We start from the raw sequence: 13,484 nt of genomic DNA, 5'->3' as shown, positions 1-13,484 counted from the left end.
GCTGCGGGTAGGGATGGATGTGGTCTGTGGGCCGCGGGGTAGAGATGGTTATGGGTCGTGGGTAGAGGTGGGTGTGGTCTGTGGGCCGTGGGTAGAGGTGGGTGTGGTCTGTGGGCAAAGATTACATTAAATCGCAGTATTATCAGACAACTGATGAATCTTCTTCTCTCATTCAGACCTCTATTCTGAACAAACACCTCCAGGACCTAATGGAAGGACTGACTGCCAAGGTGTTCAGAACATACAACGCCTCCATCACCCTGCAAATGCAGCTGAAGGAGCTGACAAATGGTGAGTGTGTTCCCCGGGCAGTGCAGACTCATTCCCCCCACCTCCCTCTTCTCCAGAATCCTCTGTAGCCTGTACTATGCCAGGAATATGCTTCTATCCATGATTCCCCCGGTTTAGCGTGCCTCTGCTAGAGTGTGATCAGCCATAGAACCACCAACATGCTGACTGTTAGATGATGATGATGACCTCTCAGGAGGTAAAGATGATCTGTGTATCCCACAGGACGTCCCTTTGTGTCATAGCCAGAGGCCTGTCGCTTATTCTCTCTCGGGGGGGAAGCTGCTCAGAACATTAGGACAGGGTGGGCTTACACTCATTCAGAGTCACCAGTTGACCGGAGGTGGTCATGTGTACGGTTTCCTGCTGTTACAGCACCCGTTTGGGATCTTCTTCCTTTATGATGGTGGGCATCTATTGGGGCACCAGTTCCAGCAAGCAGCCTGTAGGTTTCTTTACACTCTGGTTCTTTTTAAAAACAATAAAATTGTATGTCAGATTTATGGTTTCGGTGAGCACTCTGGGATCTCCATAAGTAAAGCCTTCTTAGTAATGGACCCACGGGTGACTCATTGTAGTGCTGAGCCCAGGAACTGCTAGTACATGACGCTCGTTCCGTGGTAATTGCCACCATTGTACTATTGCTATGCATCTAAATTCGCAGCACTGTCACCATTTTCTCACAGAGGACGATAACGTGGCAGCAAAAATTCTGTCCTACAACCGCGCAAACAGAGCTGTTGCACTTCTCTGTAACCACCAGAGGGCGCTTCCAAAGACGTATGAAAAGTCCATGCAAAATCTTCAGGCAAAGGTACAGTCAACATCAAAATAGTTTCAAATTGTGTCCCCCTGATGTATGTTTCACTGAATGCCCTGTGCCGGGTACGTACTGTGTATAGCGCCCAGTTACCTGGGCACACGAACTGGTACCTGTGCCTCGTGCTGATTGGCTGGGTACATACTGTGTATAGAGCCCCTGTTACCTGGGTACACGGACTGGTACCTGTGCCTCCTGCTGATCGGCTGGGTACATACTGTGTATAGAGCCCCTGTTACCTGGGCACACGGACTGGTACCTGTGCCTCCTGCTGATCGGCTGGGTACATACTGTGTATAGAGCCCCTGTTACCTGGGCACACGGACTGGTACCTGTGCCTCTTGCTGATTGGCTGCCTGTGGTTTATTCTGCAGATTGATGCGAAGGAAGAGCAACTGAAGGATGCCAAGAAAGAACTGAAGAAAGCGAAGGCTGACCATAAAGCAAGGAATAATGACAGGACTAAGAAGTACGGATACACTGTGTGCAATGTTCTCCTTTATGTAATGAGCTGTAATTGCTTTATGTCACCATAAGGGGGAGCACAGCAGTTGTAGCCTGTAACGCTGCCCACGGCCTCATCCTGTTTAGTGTTTGTTGACCACAGGGTTTTGTCTCTTTCCATTGTTGTATTAATGGCCCTGCAGCGGAGTAGGATGTACGGCGTCTGTATTACCTGGTGCGTCGGGTTAGGAACACACAGCAGAACTTGTTACAGAGAGTTCTATACTAACTGCCCAACTGAGCCACAGGATAGCAGATAGATGCACAGTGAGACCTCATGCACACAGGATCACCATATTCATGTGTTTAATGCTAGTAATAGGGTGTATGCGGGAATTTGCGTTGTCCCTTGTGGCTGATTGCTTGGGTTGCGGTGCAGTTTCACCACAGCTGACGGCTCCATTATCTTGTGGACATAGTCACATTGACGTTTGTTATATTCGCGGTTTCATGCCACGTTGGTGGGTAACGGCTGTTGTGCACCCAGGCTGCGGTAATGACTATACTACTGACACATTACATGTAACACAATGAGAGAAAACAGTGAATAGCGTCTGGCAGGGAGCGGAGTAGCCGCACAGAGCCAGGCAGCGGACGTAACCGCAGATACAGTCCTTCTATGTGTGAGAGTGTATGTCTCACTCATTAGGCCACGTCCAGAATAATAATAATAATATTTTTTTTTATATAGCGCTCTTTCTCCAACAGGACTCAAGGCGCTTTACAGACATCAAAAACAATACACATAATACAGAAGATTTAAAGTAATACAGCAATAGATTAGCCACACAGACATAAAAGAAAACATTAAGCACACAGAGCATAATGCAGGATTGCTGTAGGCATTTTGGGTAATAACTTCCAAGGGTTGTGTATTCCACCCTCACAAGGTACCAAGTGCGGCAGCCATCTTGGGCGCTCAGCGTAGGATTACCCAGGGTGGAATAGTCCACCCCTAGAAGAGATGACACAAAATGGGGGTGATTTCAGAGTCCTGCAGTTTAGAGTAGGGTTCCAACAAAACCACAAGGTCCATGTATTTTTCATCCCATCCACAAGTGTACCATATGGGGCAGCCATGTTGGGTGCACTTTGAAGGTTACACTGTGGTAGGTGAGCCATACAAGGGCCAAGTTCATATATGGGAAGACTTATGCTTATGTAGTAGTGTGATGTACCCTGCATGTAGGGCACAATGGCAAGGTGTGCAATCAGTGGAGGTTAACATTACAGGAAAAACACATGGTGGCGTGAAGCGAGAATAGAGTTACAGTTTAGGCGTCTCATTATAAGAACACAGGAGAACTGTAGAGGGTACAAAGCCGGATCCTATAGTTCAGGCCTGGCCAACCTGTGACTCTCTGGCTGTTGTAAAACTACAAGTCCCAGCATGCCCTGCCACAGTTTTGCTATTAGTGGATGATAGAACTGTGGAAGGGGATGCTGGGATGTGTAGTTTCACAACAGCTAGAGAGCCACAGATTGGCCAGGCCTGCTTTTACTGTAGTACAGGGATGGGGAACCTTTGGTCCTCCAGCTGTTGTTGAACTACACATCCCAGCATGCCCTGCAACAGTTTTAGCATGGCCAAATAGCAAAACTGTAGCAAGGCATGCTGGGATGTGTAGTTCAACAACAGCTGGAGGGCCAAAGGTTCCCCATCCCTGCTGTAGTAGGTAAAGGCAATGGAAGGGTTACATTGTGAAGAGGTTACTGTGTGGGTGGAATTCCTTATTACATGAGGTGGTGACGACAGATTCTATAGCAAATTAAATATGAGGTGAAAGCTTTATTAACATCATTATTTTTAGCTACTATTAGTAGAGGACATTACAGGTAAGTAGGAATGGGCAGGAAGGAATGAATCTTAGTGAGGTGGACAGATACTAGATGAGAGCGACCCCTGCTGGATGCAGTGTGAGCAGTAAATAGCCGTCTGACCACAGCGCTCCCAGGGACGTTTGCTGTTGTTCTGTTTAGCGCTAAAGTCACCCAGGTGTTGTGCCGTGTGTGGTTTCATCGGACCCGCACTTAGGGGGTCATTCCGACCTGATTGCACGCTGACGTTTTTCGCAGCGCAGCGATCTGGTCACTACTGTACATGCATATGGTCCACAATGCGCATGCGCGTCGTACGGTTACAAAGCGTATCGTTGCTGTGCGATGGATTAAACAAAGAATCCATTCGCACGGCCGACCGCAAGGATATTGACATGATGAAGGCGTTTGTGGGTGGCAACTGACCATTTTCTGGGAGTGTTTGGAAAAATGCAGACGTGTCCAGGCATTTGTAGGGCGGGTGTCTAGCCTGTCCAGTCCCGGAATTGACGTCAAAGTAATCGCAGCGGCTGAGAAAGTTCAGACCTACTCAGAAACTGTACAAACTGTTTTTGTACCGCTCGGCTGCACAAGCGTTTGCACAGTAGCAAAGCTAAAATACACTCCCCAGTGGGCAGCGACTATGCGTTTGCACGGCTGCTAAAAACAGCTAGCGAGCGATCAACTCGGAATGACCCCCTTAGTCTGCTTTCAACAGCCAATTCATCCAGTGTCTCGACGATGACCCCCATGTTTGAGAGATTGTCATCTTAGCCATTGTGTACCCTGTACAATCATGATCTGGTTATGTTCTAAGCCTTACCACCCAGATGGGGTCAGTTTGTCAGCTCACGTGTCCGGGCAGATTCCATGCAACTTAATTTGCCTTTCTGTGTTTGGGATTTGGTGGCGGGAACGCTTCCTGTCCTGCCGCTGAGTGAAGTCTTTGTGTGTATGTACAGAGAGCTGGAGAAGAAGAAGAAGCAATGCGAGAGGTTGGCGGAACAGCTCATGAAACTGAAGCTACAAGCCACTGACAAAGAGGAGAACAAACAGGTCGCTCTGGGCACGTCCAAACTAAACTACCTGGACCCCAGGATCACCGTGGCCTGGTAATTATGTCACCATTATTCCCCTGATGGCCTATTGGCATTCTCCGCATTATTGTGCTACTAATAGTGTTATATCATCTTCCAGTGCTCATAACGCCGCCAGACCTAAAAATCGCTTCCAGTTTGATCCTGATTAATGGCTCTTTCTCGATCATCTGTATGGGATACTGGGGTTTACTTAATACGATGGGGGTGTAGAAAGGGTCCGAAGGAGCCGGTACACTTTAAATGTATTCAACTGCGTGTGCTGGCTCCTCCCCTCTGTGCCCCCTCCCACAGTTGCACACTCTGGAAGCTCCAGAGGAATTTTTCTTCAGTGTATTTTAAAGTTTATTATTTTCGGTTTACTGTCTGGGCAAATGTATATCTGCACCGTGGGAGTTAGGGGGGGACAGTTACCGGCCTATGTAATGCAACAGAGCCGCTTCCTCGCTGCAGGACCACCGTCCTGAGAGGGTGTTTGTTCCGCGGGGCACTGCACCTTGGCAGTCGCAATCGCAGCAGGCCGCACACCCCTAACATAGCCTGAAGTTGAGAAGAGTGGTGGGTACAAACCGGGGGCCCCACTAGGGGGGACCCCAGTTCTTGGTGCGGCGCAACGCAGGGCTGGCATACGGGACCCTCTATCGCCCCCCTGTGTACACTGGCAGTGGTAACGCAAACTAACAGCCATTGTGATTTTTGCACAGTGTTAGGAGACTTTGCCAGTATAAAGAATCTATGTAGCTTCGGTGCCATTACAGGGGACGGGGCTTACTCAGAGCGGGACCAGCTGCATTTTGGCGCCTTCCTCTGCCAGCAGCAGCTAGGAGACACAGCTCCTCCAGGCACTCCGGGATACACAGGAAACTGGTACAGGGTTTGTCACAACAGATTCTCCCCTTCTAATACTGGTTCCCTATCGTGTGACCAATGCAGTCAGTCTTCCCAAGTTAGAGTGGAGACTGGGGCGGAGGGTCAGGAGCCATCTTGGCCCGGTGCCATAAAGACTATGATGGCAGACATGTCATCTCGGCTCAATGCTAATAAACGGGTGTGGTATGGTATGCCGGCGGTCGGGCTCCCGGCGACCAGCATGCCGGGAGCCCGACCGCCAGCATATCGACAGTGTGGCGGGCGCAAATAAGCCCCTTGCGGTCTCGCTGCGGGCGCCACACTATTTTATTCTCCCTCCAGGGGGGTCGTGGACTCCCACGAGGGAGAATAAGTGTCGGTATGCCGGCTGGAGAGATTCCGCCGCCGGTATACTGTGCGCTGGGATCCCGACAGCCGGCATACTGGAGACCACCCCTAATAAACAGACAACACAACTACTGCAGCAGGCTGTTGCAGACCTGGCTGCTAAGACTGATGAAAGACAGCCTCCCCTCCCTAGTGCAGGGCCACTTAAACATTGGCTACCTGCTCTACTCTCAGAATCTGATGAGGATATTCAGGAGGAGGGGGAGGAATTGGAACCTGATGTAGAAGATTCCACTTCTGCACAGGGTATTGAGCCCCTCATTCTTGCTATCAGGGATGTATTAAAAATCCATTTGGCTGCTGCACCGCAGTAGTATTTCCTAGCACAAAAAAAGCTTAGCATCACCTTCCCTGATTCTCCGTAACTAGATGAGGTCTTTAAACAAGCCTGGAAAACTCCTCATAAAAGATATCAGGTTACCAGGAGGTTTTTACGCTCTTCCATTTACACCAGAGGGTAGGAAACATTGGGAAGAACCCCAAGCCGTAGATGTCTCAGTCTCCCACCTCTCTAAGAAGCTGGTGTGGGGATAGGAAAATAGAAACTACACTAAAGTGTTTATACAGCGGCTGGCGTATCACAAAGACCTGTGACAGCGGGTTGCTGGATGTCTCATGCCATCCATACCTGGGCGACTCAAATTCAAGAGGGCCTTGCGGGGGATATGCCCCTGGTCACTACGTTGACCCTCCTTAAACACATTCAATACTCACTCAAGGAGATAGGCACTTTTAATGCCAGAACTACTACCATGGCAGTCGGCGCGCAGAACTTTTTGGCTGCGTCAGTGGATTGCGGATGCGGATTCCAAGCGCAGTGTGGAGTTTCTCCCTTTCTCAGGGGAGTGGCTCTTCAGGGTTGAGTTAGATACATGGATTTCTAAGGTTACTGTGGGGAAATCCACGTTTCTCCCCTCTGGGGCCCCACAGGGTAGGCGTTCCTACCCTGGGCCGTGTATCCAGTCCTTTCGGACCACCAGATTCAGGACAAGAGCCAGAGGTGCCTCCAATGCGGCACGAGGCACCAGAGGTAAGACTAGAAACCCAGCTGCTGCTGTTTCCCAGGACCCAAGCACCAGTTCAGCTTCCACAAAAGCCTTAGCATGACATTGCCTCTCCACCCCGAGGTGGGAGCTCGTCTGCGTCACTTCAGCCGCATCTAGGATGGCTCCTGCCAGGATACCTGGGTAAAGGACCTAATTTCCGAGGGCTACAAGCTGGAGTTCGACAGCGCTCCTCCCCAACGATTTTTCAAATCGGGCTTGCCAGTTTTGGACGATACATGGGTTACGCTGCAACAGGCTATCCTAAAGTTGGTTCAGTCCCAGGTCATTGTTCCAGTACCACTGCTGCAACAAGGAAAGGGTTACTACTCCAACCTGTTTGTATTACCGAAACCGGACGGTTCGGTAAGGCCCATTCTGAATCTAAAATCCTTGAACCCTTATCTCAAGGTTTACAAGTTCAAGATGGAATCCTTGAGGGCAGTGATTGCGGGCCAGGAAGAACGGGAGTTCATGGTCTCTCTGGATATAAAGGATGCTTGTCTCCATATCTGAATTTGGCCGCCTCCCCAAGCTTACCTGCGGTTTGCCCTGCTAAACTATCATTACCAGTTCCAGGCGCTACCCTTCGGCCTGTCCACAGCTCCCAGGGTCTTCACGAAGGTGATGGCGGAGATGATGTTACAACTCCGGGTCCAGGGGGTCAATGTTGTCCCTTATCTGGACGATCTCTTATAAAAGCAAGATCTAAGGAACGTCTATTGCTCAGTATAGACCGCACTATCAAACTTCTGTCACACCACGAGAGATCCTCAATTTATAGAAGTCCCACCTGGAGCCAACTCAGCGGCTCGTGTTCCTGGGAATGTTACTGGATAGTTACTGTGGCCCAGAAAGTGTTCCTCCCAGTGGACAAAGCGAGAACACTTCAGGAGATGGTCCGAGTGATCCTCCGGCCTACGCGAATATCCATCCATCTTTGCATAAAATTGTTGGGGAACATGGTAGCCTCATATGAGGCGATCCAGTATGGAAGGTTCCATTCCAGAACATCTCAATTGGATCTCCTGAGCATAGTGGGCCGGATCACATCTTCAGATGCACTGGATAATACGGTTGTCACGTCAGGCCAGGATTTCCCTCCTGTGGTGGCTGCAGTCCTCCAACCTACTGGAAGGTCGAAGTTTCGGGATTCAGGATTGGATCCTCACGGCAGATGCAAGTTTGAGGGGATGGGGAGCTGTCACCCAAGGGGCTCAGTTTCAGGGCAGATGGTCAACCCACGAAGCCCTCCTTCCGATCAACATTCTAGAACTGCGGGCGATCTACAGTGCTCTGCTTCAGGCCTCTCCTCTGCTCAGGGATCAGGCGATCCAAGTCCAGTCGGACAACACCACAGCAGTGGCTTACATAAATTACCAAGGAGGGACCAAAAGCAGAGCCTGCATGAGAGAGGTGTCGAAAATACTCCTCTGGGCAGAAAGAAACGCAAAAGCGATGTCCGCCATCTTCATTCCGGGGGTGGACAACTGGGAAGCGGACTTCCTCAGCCGCCACGGTCTCCACCACCAGGTGTTATAACAGATCATCGACTTGTGGGGCATCCTACAGATAGACTTGATGGCTTCTTGACTCAACAAGAAGCTTCCCTGGTATTGCTCAAGAAACAGGGACCCTCAAGCGAGGACAATAGATGCACTGACGTGGTCTCGGCCCTAATGGTTGGTCTGCCTGTTTCCTCCGATTCCGTTGCTCCCGAGGGTGCTCAAACCAATCCGGAATCAGAGAGTCCAGGCAATTCTGATTGCCCCGGACTGGCCTCGGAGGGCGTGGTACGCAGATCTTCTGGACATGTCCCTGACAGACCCTTGGCCTCTGCCACCGAGAAAATATCTTCTCCAACAAGGACCGTTCGTCTACCCGGACTTACGGCAACTTTGTTTGACGGCTTGGAAGTTGAGCAGCACATCTTAGCTCGCATGGGCCTTTCCAACAAAGTTATTGCATCCATGGTTCAGGCCTCAAAACCTGTAACGTCAAAACACTATAATCATATCTGGAGGAGATATGTCTCCTGGTGCGGAAAAACGCACATATCCACCTGCAAAGTTTCACTTAGGACGTCTCTTACGTTTCCTGCAGGCTGGTGTGGATAAGGTCTTACACCTGGGTTCCCTTAAGGTCCAGATTTCAGCTCTCTGTTTTCTTCCAGAAGAAGTTGACAGTGTTGCCAGAAGTTCAGACCTTCTTACAGGGAGTTCTCCACATACAGCCTCCATTTGTGCCGCCCACGGCACCCTGGGACTTGAATGTGGTGTTGGAATTTCTACGGTCCTCCTGGTTTGAACCCTTGAAGACGGTAGAAGACAAGTACATCACGTGGAAGACGGTGATGTTGCTGGCCCTGGCTTCTGCTTGGCGTGTCTCCGAATTGGGGGCCTTATTGTGTAAAAGTCCCTACTTGGTCTTTTACAGGGACAGAGCTGAGCTCAGGACTAGGCCGCAGTTCATGCTGAAGGTTGTCTCTGCATTCCATTTGAATCATCCGATTATAGTCTCGTCAAGTTCTGGTACATCTGCTCCTCCGGAGAAATTCGATGCTGTGAGTGCTTTGAATATCTGTGTCAGGAGAATGGCTCGGATTGGAAAGACTGATTCCTTGTTCGTGCTGTATGATGCGCCGAAAAAGGGTTGCCCTACTTCTAAGCAGTCCATTGCTCGTTGGATTAGGTTGACTATCCAACAGGCCTATGTGTCTGCAGCCTTGACCATTCCACAGTCCCTGAAGGCCCACTCTACAAGATCAGTGAGGTCTTCCTGGGCGGCTGCCCGTGGAGTCTCGGCCTTGCAACTATGGCGAGCTGCTACCTGGTCGGGGAAGAACACCTTTGTGAAGTTCTAAAAGTTTGATACCCTGGCTAAAGACGATACCCATTTTGGGCAGGTGGTACTGCAGGTGTCTCCCCACGTTCCCGCCCATTCTGAATGCTTTGGGACGTCCCCATCGTATTAAGTAAACCGCAGTATCCCTTATGGATGCCAGAGAAAATGAGATTTTAATACCTACCGGTAAATCCCTTTCTCGTAGTCCATAAGGGATACTGGGCGCCCGCCTCAGTGCGTTGACTTCTCTGCAGGTTTTTTCTTTTCCAAAAGTTACCTGTTCAGCTGTTGCTGTTTTGTTCCAGCCGTTGCTGATGTTTATGTTATGGTGTGCTGCTGTGTGAATCTCACCACTCATTATGTTCCTTCTCTCAAGTATGTCATTTCTCCTTCGGGCCCTGTTTTACCTATAACTGCCTGTGGTGGGGCATAGAGGGGAGGAGCCAGCACACCCAGTTGAAGAAATTTAAAGTGCACCGGCTCCTTTGGACCTCTTCTATAACCCCATCGTATTAAGTAAACCCCAGTATCCCTTATGGACTACAAGAAAGGGATTTTACGGGTAGGTATTAAAATCCCGTTTATTCCACGCTTCAAACGTGTTCTCTGAATACGTCAGTAGTTTGTACTGAAGTCAGATTTCTCTCCATCTTCGGGGGCAATCCAGTTAGGTGCGAGTTGGGAGATGTTTCGTGTAACTCGCAGACTTAACACAAATGCGCACTCCTGAAAATTCTCCATTTCAATAAAAAATCCCAATTCGCGTTACTTGCAGCAGGGTTTATGAATGGTCAGTGATGTGAGAGAAGTGCATGAAAAAGTGGGGTGACCTTCCTGGACCCCCAAAAAGTGAGTTTATGTGCAGGAACATATAGAAGGATGTCAGTGGTCATAAGTAAAGTACTGGAGACTTGTAAATGGCGTTAAATGGCTGATTTGTGCATATTTAAAAAAAAAAAAGTAAAATAAAATGCGATCTCTTTTCGTTTACTTTCGTACGAAAAATGAAGGAAATAAGATGCTTATGGGGGCGCTTTGACGAGATTTTAACATTATTATTATTATTATTATTATTATTATTATTATTATTATTTTTAAATGATAAAAAGCAATTCCCAAGACATTCATTCTCATTAAATTTGGGGTGCATAAAACAATGAAGAAAATAGATTTGGGGGTAATTTGGGACCTTATTTTTGTTAAAACCCAAAAAATTAATTATTGGATTAATTAAGCTAATTGGAAACTTCCAGTTACCTAATTAGTCATTGGGGGAGTGTCCAAGGGGTTCTGCATGGTGTCTCGACATTTTATCCTTAAAATAAGGAATTTCCCTCAGTGAGATGCGAACAGAAAAATGTGAGTTTCTGATTGGATTGCAAAATTGCGTGGAAAACTGCAAACCCACAACTCGCACCTAACGGGATTGACCATTTTGTCTCCGTATGACATGGGTTTGGGCATTAATAGATAGTTAGATAATATGACTACAGATAATTAAGGTTCTGGGTAATCCTATCCAATGTGTACATAACATTTATAGGAAAGTGAAGCCTCTGCGTGCGGGGCTATGTTACGCACTGCAGCCCCGTCAGCCAGGTAAGGTATGGCGTCTCTTCCCACCATCCGTTCTCTTCCTGTGTTACAGGTGTAAGAAGTACGGCGTGCCCATCGAGAAGATTTACAACAAGACTCAGAGAGAGAAGTTCGCCTGGGCTATTGATATGACCAATGAAGACTTTGAATTCTAAACATGTCTGCATCCAGAATAATTACAGGATGATAAATGTCTTCCGCAAACCCTATTCTCCAAGGTCTGGAAATAGGTCCAAACACATGAAGTCTCCACTTCATGCACAGACTGTCCCAGGGATGTCTTCCAAGTATCGGGTTATGTCCTGCTTCTGCAGAGTGATCGCATTGTCGCAGGGACACGGGTGATCGCATCACATGATCAGAGGAGACTGCGCAATTGTTGGCCTGCACTAACACTCACATCTCTAGGGTGTAGAGAGCGGTGGGCAATGCAGACAGTGACGGCACAGACGGATTTCTGTTTATACATAAAGGTGTGTGTGACACGGGTGTTAGGCCACGAGGCGTTGTGTGACACGGGTGTTCGGTCACGAGGCGTTGTGTGAATTTCTTTCAGGGATAATGACGATTGTACTTCTGATAAAACTGGTATGCTCAGGTGGCTTTATGTTGGTTTATTAAGAGCTTAAGGAAAGTTGTGTTTCAGTGTGGACGCTCTCGTTGTCGTCTTTACGTGATTGCTTTATTTTGTTTATTTTTCAGAAACCAGAATTTAAATTGAAATAAAACCTATTTATTGCGTATTCTCACTTGTAATATTGCAGGATCATTTTTTTTGTAGTCTCAGATGTTCTCACAGTGACCTGTTGATGATGTTGCTGCTGCTGCGAGCTCCTGATTTTCACTTTACAAAGAGTTTCTGCATCAGTGGAACCATATGCACAAATAAAAAATAAAGCTAATACTCCGTGTCTCCATTACTTGGGCTATATCCATACAGGAGTAACCAGTGGGTGTAACCGCCAATCGCAGCCTATAGTCTGTCCCGGGTCACATTGCTGTTTTGCTTGCTACAGAGACACTGAAATGTGAGGTCTTTACTAGTGAGCGGATTGCAGCAATGCAGCTGTAACCTGTGTATCCACCCTAGCAGACGCGCAGGGGCAGGTGTAACCTGTGTATCCACCCTAGCAGACGCGCAGGGGCAGGTGTAACCTGTGTATCCACCCTAGCAGACTCTCAGGGGTATGTCACAGGGGCAGGTGTAACCTGTGTATCTACCCTAGCAGACTCGCAGGGGTATGTCACAGGGGCAGGTGTAACCTGTGTCTCCACCCTAGCAGACTCTCAGGGGAATGTCACAGGGGCAGGTGTAACCTGTGTCTCCACCCTAGCAGACTCGCAGGGGTATGTCACAGGGGCAGGTGTAACCTGTGTATCCACCCTAGCAGACTCTCAGGGGAATGTCACAGGGGCAGGTGTAACTTGTGTATCCACCCTAGCAGACTCTCAGGGGAATGTCACAGGGGCAGGTGTAACCTGTGTATCCACCCTAGCAGACTCTCAGGGGTATGTCACAGGGGCAGGTGTAACCTGTGTATCCACCCTAGCAGACTCTCAGGGGAATGTCACAGGGGCAGGTGTAACCTGTGTATCCACCCTAGCAGACTCTCAGGGGAATGTCACAGGGGCAGGTGTAACTTGTGTATCCACCCTAGCAGACTCTCAGGGGAATGTCACAGGGGCAGGTGTAACCTGTGTATCCACCCTAGCAGACTCTCAGGGGTATGTCACAGGGGCAGGTGTAACATGTGTATCCACCCTAGCAGGCTCTCAGGGGAATGTCACAGGGGCAGGTGTAACCTGTGTATCCACCCTAGCAGACTCTCAGGGGAATGTCACAGGGGCAGGTGTAACCTGTGTATCCACCCTAGCAGACTCTCAGGGGAATGTCACAGGGGCAGGTGTAACCTGTGTATCCACCCTAGCAGACTCGCAGGGGAATGTCACAGGGGCAGGTGTAACCTGTGTATCCACCCTAGCAGACTCTCAGGGGAATGTCACAGGGGCAGGTGTAACCTGTGTATCCACCCTAGCAGACGCGCAGGGGTATGTCACAGGGGCAGGTGTAACCTGTGTATCCACCCTAGCAGACTCTCAGGGGTATGTCACAGGGGCAGGTGTAACCTGTGTATCCACCCTAGCAGACTCTCAGGGGTATGTCACAGGGGCAGGTGTAACCTGTGTATCCACCCTAGCAGACTCGCAGGGGTATGT

The 13,484-nt window shown here is 49.1% G+C and overlaps 1 protein-coding gene across 3 annotated transcripts in view; it reads left to right on the top strand.

Moving 5' to 3' along the window:
- TOP1MT (DNA topoisomerase I mitochondrial) overlaps nucleotides 1–12,169 on the top strand; it is a 159,475-nt gene extending 147,306 nt beyond the window's left edge. For 2 of the 3 annotated variants that reach the window (XM_063921204.1, XM_063921207.1), the window contains 5 exons: nucleotides 177–291; nucleotides 975–1,102; nucleotides 1,483–1,577; nucleotides 4,393–4,542; nucleotides 11,320–12,023. In XM_063921204.1, the coding sequence (XP_063777274.1) occupies nucleotides 177–291; nucleotides 975–1,102; nucleotides 1,483–1,577; nucleotides 4,393–4,542; nucleotides 11,320–11,422 (591 nt within the window). In that variant the 3' untranslated portion in view covers nucleotides 11,423–12,023. The other variant, XM_063921205.1, reaches the window with a different exon arrangement.
- Nucleotides 12,170–13,484: the final 1,315 nt, after the last annotated feature.

The sequence above is a fragment of the Pseudophryne corroboree genome, chromosome 5 (genome assembly GCF_028390025.1).
Source record: "Pseudophryne corroboree isolate aPseCor3 chromosome 5, aPseCor3.hap2, whole genome shotgun sequence".
Lineage (NCBI taxonomy): Eukaryota > Metazoa > Chordata > Amphibia > Anura > Myobatrachidae > Pseudophryne > Pseudophryne corroboree.
Note: the sequence above shows the minus strand (reverse complement) of the source record. Positions and strands in the feature narration are given on the sequence as shown.